Here is a 12,847-nt window from a genome sequence, read left to right as displayed (position 1 = left end):
ATTAAAAGGTGAAGACATAAAGGGGAAGACAATGTCCCAAGTCAGACCCAATATGCGGTGAACACCAATGTACCACATTTTTAGACATAGTTTACACCGTATCATATTCACAGAAAAACCAGTCATATAAAAAAAAAAGAAAAAATGCAGCCCTGTGATGGTCTGGCAGCCTCTCCAGGGTGTCTCCCTGCCTGCCGCCCAATGACTGCTGGGATTTGTTCCAGCATCCCCAAGACCCTGAGAGCATGATAAGCAGTTTGGTTAATGGATGGATGGATAAACAAAAATGCATATGTATGTCTTGTGTTATTGTAGTTGTAACATGATGCCTTGGTTTATTGTCAGCCATATGTCATAGTACTCTAGGATTTCACAACTTCATCATTTACAGTTATGTATGGCTCAACATTCAAAGTCATTGTCATGTTTTCCTTTTATCTTTATAATTATTCTCCCAAAACTGCTCCTACCAGTCCAAAACACTTGAAAGAGTGAGCTACTTGAGATGTGTGGACATAGTCCCCTTTTAGAATGGCTTTGTAGAAATCAATTGCAAAATGATGAGTTTTGCAAGATTTTTGCAACATAAGCTTCTTATGATTGCACAGGACGACAATTTTTCCCCAAACGTTTTGCTTCCTCAAATAAATTTAGAGATTATGATAGACTATTTTTCAGATTTGCTGTATCACATAGGAATTCAGAGAAACCTTAAAATAACTTTTATTGAATTTAACATGTTTAATCACGTAATGATGCTGACACATTGTGTTAGTTCAGCGAAGCTTATAATCTTTTGCAGCTGATTGTTGTTTGTACTCAGCATCTGGTGCCTCTTGTGTCAGTGTCCAACAATAGTCGGCCAGCATTGATGGATTCCAGTTGCCCTGATACCTCTTTTCCATGGTCGCAATGTCCTGGTGAAACCTTTCACCATGTTCGTCACTGACTGCACCAAAATCAACAGTCCAAGTGTGAATGTGGAAAATGAATTTTCAATGCCATGTTGCACTTCATGGTTTTGTATACTTTAAGCATGTTGTCAAGCAGCTCAATGTTGTTTGGTGCTCTGTAGTTGCCAAGAAAATTCTCAACAACACCCTTAAGAATGTCTGGGATTTCACTCCTACCTCAAACGACCATGGGTGATCACAATGATCGCCCACAGTTTTTAAACTTTATATTTCGTCAAGATAATTACCCAATTGAGATATTAATGCATTTTATATGTTAATATGTCTGTTAGGAAATGACTGACACCAAAATTAACATTTTGACAACTATAATACATTTAAACTTCAGAGAGACGTGGTCGAATTTGAATAGCAAAATTGAGAAAGTGAAAATATTACCAGAAAAACAAAACGGAAAACACATATTCCTAATCTAGCAAATGTAACAAGGCCTATAAAACGTGAAATGTAAAAAAAGAACTGAAAATAAATGTTGAAACGGTCTCAAACAACGACCGGAACTTAAAAACTACTAGAATGACCATGGACGGTCATTTTGACCGCCACGACTTTTAAACTCTATACTCTGTCACGATAAATAAATACCCAATTGAGATATTAATGCATTACACATGTTAGTATGTCTGTTAAGAAACTATCTGACACCAAAAGTAACATTTGAACAACTTTTAATACTATTTTTCAAACAATTTAAAATGGCTGCTGTCCAACACCTGTAAATACTGCAATGCATCGGTGGTAGTCATGGTGCTTCTGTAACCAGACATGTTGGCAATCATCAAAAATCAAATTTTGATTATTTCTCTGCACTGGAGAACGCTAGTGTGTTTCTAGGACAGCGCAATGAAGTGTGCGAAGGAAATGATGTGATCAAAACACGTCATAAATTGTGACAAGATGCACACGATCACACGCAAATTACGAGCAGTCATTTTGACCGGTCATGGTCATTTTAGGTAGATCTTATCATAACTTTTTTGTGTGCAATTGATCTAAAACTCATTCTACATGCAAATATGTGCAATTTTAGCAGAATTCAGGGAGTGGCAGGTCTCTATCTTTTTTCTCCACGAAATTATTAAACTTTGGAAATCCAAAACGGTCATAATGACTGTCTTGGTCGTTCTAGTGGCTTCCATGCTATTTTCTCTGGCCCCACTAGCAGCTCTTCTAACTCCATGTCATTGATGACCTGTCTGATTTGTGGATCAACAAAAATTTCTTCCCTAATTTTGGCATCAGTTATTCTTGGAAACGTCTGTCTCAAATAGCGAAATCCATCACCTTCTTTGTTAATTGCTTTCACAAAATGTTTCATCAATCCAAGTTTTATATGAAGAGGAGGTAGAAATATCTTTGTTGGGTTGACAAGTGGTTTATGCGCCACACTTTTCTGCCCTGGAATGAAATGCTTACAGAGCAGCCAGTTCTTTTTAATGTAATGTGACTCTTTAGCATGGCTATCCTATTCACAAAGGAAACAACAGTACTTTTTATATCCGAGCTGCATTGCTGTACCAATACTTTTAGATCACCACATATTTTCCAGTCATAATTGTTGTACTGTATGTGTTTCAACTACAGTTCCATGTTATTGTAGGTTTCTTTCATGTGTACTGCATAGCCAATGGGTACTGAAGGGTGGACATTGCCATTGTGTAACTGGACAACTTTCAGGCTTAACTTTGACAAATCTACAATAAAAAATGCCGTTGTTGTGGGTCATGCACATAACCCAAAGCCATGAACAATCCGTCAATGTCAGTGCAGAAACAAAGATTGTCAACCTGCTTGAAGAAGTCTGTCAAATGTTTTTGATGGTTCTGAAAGATAGAAATTTTTGTACCTGGTGACAACAAACCTCATCCTTGCAATCTTGAACCAAGTAGTTCTGCTTTAGCTTTTGACAAATCTAAGTCCCTGACCAGGTCCTTTAATTCTGGCTGTTATCAGATGAAGATAACCAGGCATAAAGGGTTCAATATTTGGATTATTGTCATCTTGGCGGCACGGTGGCCCAGTGGTTAGCGCTGTCGCCTCACAGCTAGAAGGTCCTGGGTTCAAACCCCGGGGTTGTCCAACCTTGAGGGTCATCCCAGGTCCTTTCTGTGTGGAGTTTGCATGTCTCCCCATGTCTGCGGTGGGTTTTCTCTGGGTGCAAAACCGCTTATCCTGTTCTCAGGGTCGTGGGGATGCTGGAGCCTATTCTAGCAGTCATTGGGCGGCTGGCTGGGAGGTGCCCCGGACAGGCCACCAATTTTAGATGAGAACAGTGCAAACGATAGCATAAATCTCTAGGAGGGTCGGACTGTGACCAAAGGAAAACAGGACGCACCACAAACAGGCTCTGAAGTCATCAGGCAGTCAAAAGAGAGAGATGATCCATGGTCACCAGACAGTTCATAAAGGGAGAAGAATTGTCCTAGAATAAGAGAGAGAAAGTGTGTGTGTGTAGCGGGTAGGGGACAGGTTCACAACATGGGCACACATGCTCACTGCTCAGGGATACAGACAGAAGGTTAGAATGGTTCAATGCATTCAGAAAGTTTAGGGAACATTCTCGTTGGCAGGACAAAACCAAAAGATTACTTGTAAGACCTACAGTTATAAATATATTGAGACTGAGACCCTCCTAAAAGAGGATAGTTGTGACAAAGCTCAGATGGAAGTCAAACTACCAAAGAAATAAGACAACTAGTTGAAAGCTAATGAGAACAGATGAGTCTTCAGTTTAGATTTGAAAGAGTGTACAGAGTAAGATTCTCTGATGGTGGCTGGGAGACTATTCCACAGAAAGGGGGCGCGGTAAGAGAAGACTCTGCAGCCTGCAGACTCCTTTTTAACTCTAGGGACAGAGAAGAGGCCTGCACTTTGAGAACGGAGGGCACGAGAAAGTACATGCTCACGTATAAGATCTGACAAATATGATGGGGCAAACCAGTTAAGTATTTCATAAGTTAAACGTAGCACTTTAAAGTCAGACCTAGCATGAATGGGGAGCAAGTGAAGCGAGGCTAGAATCGACGAGATATGGTCAACCTTTTTTGTTTAAGTTAGTATTCTCGCAGCAGTATTTTTGAACCAGCTGAAGGTTTTTTGTGCTGGCTGGCGTGTGGCAGGCCAGAAAAAATGACATTGCAGTAATTTCAACAAGATGAAATAAAAGCATGGCTCAGGATCTCCGAATCAGCCATGGACAGAAAAGACTGGATTTTGGCAGTGTTTTGTAGGTTGAAAAAAGAGGTCTGTGAAACTCAATAGAAAGGGATTGATCAAAAATGACACCAAGATTTTTGGATATGGAACTTTGGGAGATCACACAGTTGCCAAGATATACCTTTTATTGGTCATCAAAGGGACTTTGTCTTGCAGAGCTGATAACCAGCGTCTCAGTTTTTTTTTTCCAGAATTAAGTAGTGAAAAGTTAGATGACATCCAATTTTCCACTGCAGACAAGCATGCCGCTAGATTTCAGATATTAGAATGATTGTCTGACTTGACAGGTACATACAGCTGAGTATCATCAGCGTAGCAGTGGAAATTTATTCCATAGCTCCATATTATATGAACAAGAGGAGAGATGTAAAGGGAGAAAAGCAAAGGACCAAGAACTGTGCACTGGGGTACACTATATTCCACTGCAGAGAAATCAGATGTAACATTACCATGGTTCAATCAGATAAGTAAGACTTAAGCCAAGACAGAGCCAGACCTGAAACACCTAGGTAATTCTCAAGCCAGTCCAAAAGTATACCATAATCAATAGAATGAATAGAATATGTAAGAAAGACAGTTGATAGTTAGAAGATGATCCAAATCTTGCATGACTAGATGTCTTTCTCTGCTTTTTTCATAACTTGATTTGTCTTGGCTTGTTCCAATTCCACTTTATTGGATTTCGCTCAGCTCTGGATGGGAAGCTTTATGATGCGTATGTCAGTTACCTTTATGCTGACAACGAGTGTTCAACGGAGATGGCGACCTTTGCCCTTCAAGTTCTGCCGGAGGTGCTTGAGAAGCAGCACGGCTACACTCTCTACATCAGGGGACGGGATGACTGCCCAGGACAAGGTCAGGAATGCTCACACATTTTTTTGCTTTGGCGCAAGCCGTGCTATGCTGATAAAGGGATTTTTTTTTAAATTTGATATACTTTGCTAACTGCATTGTGAGCCAGGCCAGTTCACAACTTGATCACATAGATCTTTCATTAGATGGGTCTGGACCTCTCACTCATTGACAGCAATTTCAAAAACACCTGCCCAAAAAAGGGGGCGCTGAAAGAAACTGCCCAGCATCCTGCTGAAATCTTTTAGGCTCGGGGAACAGCGAGGTAGCCTGAGTTTTAGGATTGGAAGGCCTGAGTCGGTATATAAGATTGAATAATATCTGATTACTAAATGATATTAACATTGAGATGGCAGCCAAGTAACCCTCCTGAGCAAGTACCCAGAATCCCTTTGGCTCATCTTAATTGTATAAAGAGAGAACAAGTGTAAACTTTATCTTTTCCGAGGAGGACAATCTAAAAGGAGACAAGGATGATATTGCTACAATATTTATCACTACATCTTGATGCATGCTCAATAATCCAGGTAAAGAAACCCCAGAAAGTTGAATCAGTTCAGCTGGACATGAGGTTTAGTGGGAGAAACATTTCATCACTCATCTAATTGACTTTGTCAGTTTCAGCTGACTGCAAGTATCGCCAACCTTATAAACAGCACAGTGGCAAGTGACCGAAACCAGCGATCTAACACAGGTTTCATATGCAAATACCATGACCATTAATTAGAGTTACAATAGCCACGTGTACTATTGACAGAGGATTGGGGAATATCTGCAATCACAGCATTGTAAGATGGTGATCGATGTACTCTTAGCCCCCCTCCTCGGTTCAGAGATGGTCGTTCCCTCTTCACACTGATGGCCTCTTTGACTCCCTGTTCAAACCAGCGTTCCCCCTTATCAAGGATGTGCGCATCCTCATCCTTGAAAGAGTTGCCAATGGCCTGTAGATGGGTGCAGACCATGGAGTCCTGAGCACTTTTTTTTAATTTTTCTCCTCAATTGTATCCGGCCAATTGCCCCACTCCTCCGAGCTGTCCCGGTCATTGCTCCACCCCTCCGCTGATCCGGGGAAGGCTGCAGACTACCACATGCCTCCCCTGATACATGTGGAGTCGCCAGTCACTTCTTATCACCTGACAGTGAGGAGTTTCACCAGGGGGACGTAGCGTATGGGAGGATCACACTATTCCCCACAGCTCCCCCTCTCCACTGAACAGGTGCGCCGATTGACCAGAGGAGGCACTAATGCAGCAACCAGGACACATACCCACATCCAGCTTCCCACCCGCAGACATGGCCAGTTGTGTCTGTAGGGACGCCCGACCAAGCCAGAGGTAACATGGGGATTCGATCCTGCAGTCCCCGTTTTGGTAGGCAATGGAATAGACCGCTATGCTACCTGGATGCCCTGAGTCCTGGACACTCATTAAGGGTAATTTCAGAAAGACCAGTCTGTCCAAAAGGTCAACTGTTCAATCATAGATTTGGAGACCAACCCAAGAAGATCATGCCATTGTGGAGCAATGCAGCAGAAATGTAAACATCAATTGTGGGTCTCGTAAATGGTAGAGTTAATTAAGTAAATTTGTCTTTCCACCTTTGTTGAGGCACCGGGTCAGTGAGATGATGCAGCAATATCTTGCTTGAGCATAAATACACAGAAAAAAAATCTATCCAATTGGTGAATGATCTCATTAACTACTAGACAATACTGATGCTTCAGTTGTCCTATTATAAAGCAGGTTTTTTTTTTTTCACTGAGACAGTCAACATGATAGGAGCAAAGTAACAGAGAAGGTTCTGGCCACATTGGCCAGAAGGTCACAGGGTAACTCCCTGGAACAACCATGTATACTTCTCAAGTTTCTTTGAGCAAGACACACACACACACACACACACACACACCCATGCTATGCTATTTTTTTCACACCGTGTGTAATCAACAGTTACTGTATGCGAGTAAACTAACACACTTGATTTATTCCTTATAGCGATGCACGAGGTCATTGCTGCAATGTTTCATAGATGCCAGCGACTGATCATCATCCTGTCTGCGCAGGGGAAATCCTCCATGGGACCAGAAATGACAGAAGCATTGCTAATAAACCACAGCCAAACCCAACTAAACTATGAGCAGAGGATAGGCCTGTTTGATGCTCTCACCCAAAATGGTCCCCCTGTGATCCTGGTGGAAATAGGTAATCATAAACTTTATTCTAGCTCATTTGTATAATTGGCAAGGAGAGGTAAGCACCAACAAAGTCGACCAGCTAAGTAGGTTTTTAGTTTAGATTTGCAAGAGACTGCAGAATATGCCCCTCAGGTGTTAGCAGCAAGACCCAAAAAAGGGGGTGCTGTAAGAAACTTCCCAGCAACCTGCTGAATTTTTTTTTGACTCTGGGAACAGTGAGGAAGCCAGAGTTTTAGGACGGGAGGGCCTGGGTCAGCATAAAGGCAAATAAAATCTGATTAATAAATTATATTAACATTGAGATGGCAGCCAAATAACACTTCTGAGCAAGTACCCAGAATCCATTTGCCTGATCTTAATAGTGTGCAGAGTAGGGCTGCACGATATTGGAAAAATTCACATTACAATATTTTTTTTTCTGTGAGATATATAGCGTTTTTTCTGAAACTGTCAATGGCGTTGTTATAAGTGCTCAACTAATGAGGAGCGGAATATCAACACAGATACAGGAAAAAAAAAAGTTTTAATGCATTGCAGTACAGGCCTGTTTTGTGCATCATGCACTCATCAGCTGCTAATGTGGTTAAACAAAGAATCATACTATATGATTCTTTGTTTAATATATATATATATACACTACCGTTCAAAAGTTTGGGATCACCCAAACAATTTTGTGTTTTCCCTGAAAAGTCACACTTATTCACCACCATATGTTGTGAAATGAATAGAAAATAGAGTCAAGACATTGACAAGGTTAGAAATAATGATTTGTATTTGAAATAAGATTTTTTTTACATCAAACTTTGCTTTCGTCAAAGAATCCTCCATTTGCAGCAATTACAGCATTGCAGACCTTTGGCATTCTAGCTGTTAATTTGTTGAGGTAATCTGGAGAAATTGCACCCCACGCTTCCAGAAGCAGCTCCCACAAGTTGGATTGGTTGGATGGGCACTTCTTTGAGCAGATTGAGTTTCTGGAGCATCACATTTGTGGGGTCAATTAAACGCTCAAAATGGCCAGAAAAAGAGAACTTTCATCTGAAACTCGACAGTCTATTCTTGTTCTTAGAAATGAAGGCTATTCCATGCGAGAAATTGCTAAGAAATTGAAGATTTCCTACACCGGTGTGTACTACTCCCTTCAGAGGACAGCACAAACAGGCTCTAACCAGAGTAGAAAAAGAAGTGGGAGGCCGCGTTGCACAACTGAGCAAGAAGATAAGTACATTAGAGTCTCTAGTTTGAGAAACAGACGCCTCACAGGTCCCCAACTGGCATCTTCATTAAATAGTACCTGTTAGAGCCTGTTTGTGCTGTCCTCTGAAGGGAGTAGTACACACCGGTGTAGGAAATCTTCAATTTCTTAGCAATTTCTCGCATGGAATAGCCTTCATTTCTAAGAACAAGAATAGACTGTCGAGTTTCAGATGAAAGTTCTCTTTTTCTGGCCATTTTGAGCGTTTAATTGACCCCACAAATGTGATGCACCAGAAACTCAATCTGCTCAAAGAAGTGCCCATCCAACCAATCCAACTTGTGGGAGCTGCTTCTGGAAGCGTGGGGTGCAATTTCTCCAGATTACCTCAACAAATTAACAGCTAGAATGCCAAAGGTCTGCAATGCTGTAATTGCTGCAAATGGAGGATTCTTTAACGAAAGCAAAGTTTGATGTAAAAAAAATCTTATTTCAAATAAAAATCATTATTTCTAACCTTGTCAATGTCTTGACTCTATTTTCTATTCATTTCACAACATATGGTGGTGAATAAGTGTGACTTTTCATGGAAAACACGAAATTGTTTGGGTGATCCCAAACTTTTGAACGGTAGTGTATATATATATATATATATATATAGTGGAAATTGCAGGAAAGTAGAGACGAACAATTTCTCTCAATGACTACATGAACGCGTGTATCTATTCTTCCATACAAAATCACCATCTCAGCAACATGGTGCTGCTCCATCCACCCTGGTCCTCGCTCCGCCCTCTCAACCCGGACACGTCTGTAGTAACGGCGATCATACCCTTGGGTTACGGGTGCGCCAGCATTGTTGCGTCAGCCAGAGCAGCCTTACTGTCCACAAACACCTTGTTCCTCTCCACAGACCAGTCCACAGTGTGTTTGGTGGCCTTGCCTTTCAGGGCCTCATACAGGGGTCGCATGAGTTGAGCAGCTCAGGGGATAAAGCGGTGATAAAAGTTCACCATGTCGAGGAACTTCTGTAGGGACTTGACTATGAGCAGTCGCGGTAAGTTCACGATGGCGTCCACCTTTGATGGGAGGGGTACTGCCCCGTCTTTGGTGACTTGGTGTCAGAGGAAGTCGATGGTTGTCAGCCCAAACTGGCTGTTGGCTGGATTGACGATCAACCTGTGCTGGCTGAGCCGCTTGAATAGTGTCCGGAGGTGGGACAGGTGTTCCGCTTTGGAGGAGCTGGCAATGAGGATGTCATCTAGATCGATGAAAACAAAAGGCACGTCCCGTAGCACCGAATCCATGAGGTGCTGGAATGTCTGCGCAGCGTTCTTCAGGTTGAACAGCATGTGCAGGAACTTGAACAGTCCAAATGGGGTGATCACCGCCGTTTTGGGGACATCCAGTGGGCGGACGGGCAGCCACTGTTCCCAGTGACAACCATCGAATTTGTTCAGCACATTTTCCAGGAAGGAAAAAGACGTATCTAAACAATTATCACTGATTGTACCAAAGGCAACTAGACCTATGATTCCTACTCCCAGGACAACAGTGAAATCAAGAAACAGAGCTCAGAACTGTAGCAGTAGTTCCCCAACCACCAGTATACTATCACTAAGAATGGCTGGTTTGAAGAGATAAGAATTCTGAGATGGTGCTGTCATGACCGTGACTTTACCCTAAATAAATTAGATGCGAGTTAAAGAGTCAAAAGGCATTTGAAAATAATTTATTGAAAGTTTTTGTTAGTGCCTATAGGATGGATTCTGGGCTTACAATAATCTCTAAACTATAGAGGGGACTTCAGTAGATTAAGATAGTATGTACCACCTACATAAAACAAAAATGGGAAAGGAAAACTAACAGTTCCATCCCAGAGGAAGTTTAGACAAAGTATTGCGAATCTCAATGGAGGATAACGTATGTGCACGCTCAGTGCACAGCAGGCAGAAGGCCCTTTCAGACAATGCGACAATGGCACCACTGCGCTCTGAAACCCATTATTTCCAATGGCTTGCGCTGCACCATGACGGCTTTTTGCTGTGTCGAGCAAAGCATGTGCACTGTGACAAATACCCACGTGGCCAATAGAAACGAGGCAGCCAGCCAGGCATGGAAGGCAAAATGAAGGAAAATAGTGTGTCAGAATTCCTTGAATCATACAACACAAGTTTACGCTTATATCGAGACAAAATGACAAACTTGTCCCGCTAAAAGTTTTGAAAACTGCGCCTATTTTGCTCTGTCCTCAGTGACTTCTCAGCACACCTTGTCAGATGTGCACCAAACCGAGCGGCGAGTGCAGCTCAACTCGTGTTGTGTCAGAAAAGGCCAATAGAAGGATCAACAGCAGACAAACTTGCATCCTGATACGGGTTGGAAATAAACACTCAAAAATACGCACGATCCAAATTTCACAATATGTAGTCTGCACTTCACCAAAATAAAAACAACAATGAATGAGAGAAGAAGAAGAAAAACCCCAGCTGGTTTTAAAGATACTTTGAAAATTAAAAAATCCATACAACTGACATTGCTTTTCTTTTTGCAACCATATCTTCCTTTTCGATGTTTTTTTCCTGTTCCTCTTTCTTTTTCAGGTTGTGGTTGACGAATAGTGGGGTCTGCTTTGGTTGTTTGATAAACTAATCAAGAATAATTGTGATTGGTGGTTCGCTATGCAAGCAGAGCCTGCATGTCACTCACTAGCAACAAACTCCGTGTATCCAAGAACCCTTAAATCAGAGTAAATTATGTTATATCAGACAGACTTCTCTTGCAGATTAGTCGTGGAAAATAAGAACCGTGCAAGTTTTCCTTTTGTATCAAGCAGCAAAAAGGTGTATCATGAGGTGTTAATCATAAGGTGTTAATGAGGTGTTGGTAATGAGTTAATCTGCCTTCACATCGCCTGTCCTGCAATGTGACTATTGCACATATCACAATGACAATGTTGAAATTATATATTGTGCAGCCCTAGTGAAGAGAGAATCAAAGATAAGGAAGTTGTCCTTATCTGTCCTGAGGCGGACAATCTAAAAGGAGGCAATGATGATATTTTTCATTATAGTTTGATAACACAAGTTGGGCTAGGGGTTGTCAGTTCAACATGTATTGTTGTTAAACTCTAATCTATTCTATCCTCAACAGATGGCCCAGTGGACTATGGTAGTTTACCGGAGTCATTGCGCTACATCAGGAAAAGGCAGGGAGCCTTGAAGTGGACTAGATCCACTGGGAACTCCAAACTCACCAAGCTGACATCTAATAGACTTTTTTGGAAAAACCTGAGGTACCACATGCCCTCAGTGCCAGTGGGGAAATCACTGAATGTTGTTTGAACCAAGATTTCAAACTTTTTCCTCCCTGTGTGCATATGAGTCATTTGGGTCATGACCAAGTTTGGGTGTCATCCATGATTTAAGAGCCATTGGCCAATTCAAAGTAAATGGTATTCCTGACTCATCATATTCTAACTCAATCAAAAAATGCAAAGGGGTATAAAAAGATCGCTTTTATGGTCAATGAATAATGGTATTTGTGTGTCACACAGGTAATGTCACAGAGACATACACAGTAAACCTGTGAGGGATTTTGACAGACTGAGAGGTATTTTTTTACTTGGGTCTGCATGTGTCAAGCTGCTTACAGTGTTGAAAACAGGAAACAGACATATATGCATAAATGTAGTCTGCTGGACTGTATATGGACTTTTAACTAAATGAAGCTGCAAAATAATACAAACTGTCTCTTGCACTTTAGCCCAGGCCTGATCCTCGCAGACAAGTCAATATAAAACCAAAACAATGGGTAAAAAAATCCCAGAGAAGTGCTGGACTACACATCTTAAATGATCTATTTGGTGTAAAGACTTATGTTTCCATGCAAACTGCATCTTCATCGGAGTCAAACAGTCATGGCACAACACAGACCATATAAATAGCCCACTATCCCATAAAGAGCAAAGGAGCCAGGAGAGGTCTTAGTGATGGACTCAGCGATGAGCTTCGTCTCATCTGCTTTCTGGAGACAACATCCCCTATTAATTTTCATCTTGTCATGTCTTTTAGATCCTACTTTTGGCACTGATGGTCATGCTCTTGCTTTGTATGCAATAATTTTTCCAAGTTTTTGTTCACTTTTGTAATGTTTATGTCTTGAGTGTTAGTCTATAATTGTTTGTTATTCTGTATACACAATGTGTTGAATGGAGTGTTGTTATGGGATTTGTTAAAGTTCCTCCCCACCCTCTTGGAATAGGGATGAAGATTCATGTCTACAGAAGACTTGGAAAAACTTATTCAAGCCTTTATTTCCAATAGATGAGACTCACATAATGGCCTTTTTTCTGGTCTCCCCAAAAAAGCTGTCAAAGGGCCAAAACTCATACAGGACACTGCTGCTAGAGTTCTG

At 41.4% G+C, this 12,847-nt stretch overlaps 1 protein-coding gene across 1 annotated transcript in view; it reads left to right on the top strand.

The window, feature by feature from the left end:
* Positions 1-12,211, top strand: part of LOC130120344 (interleukin-1 receptor type 1) — a 48,429-nt gene extending 36,218 nt beyond the window's left edge. The window contains exons 9-11 of the mRNA XM_056288893.1: positions 4,881-5,045; positions 7,037-7,243; positions 11,585-12,211. Coding sequence (XP_056144868.1) covers positions 4,881-5,045; positions 7,037-7,243; positions 11,585-11,775 — 563 coding nt within the window. The 3' untranslated portion in view covers positions 11,776-12,211. The remainder of the gene's footprint in view (positions 1-4,880; positions 5,046-7,036; positions 7,244-11,584) is intronic.
* Positions 12,212-12,847: the final 636 nt, after the last annotated feature.

Source organism: Lampris incognitus, chromosome 11, assembly GCF_029633865.1.
Source record: "Lampris incognitus isolate fLamInc1 chromosome 11, fLamInc1.hap2, whole genome shotgun sequence".
Taxonomy (NCBI): domain Eukaryota; kingdom Metazoa; phylum Chordata; class Actinopteri; order Lampriformes; family Lampridae; genus Lampris; species Lampris incognitus.
Note: the sequence above shows the minus strand (reverse complement) of the source record. Positions and strands in the feature narration are given on the sequence as shown.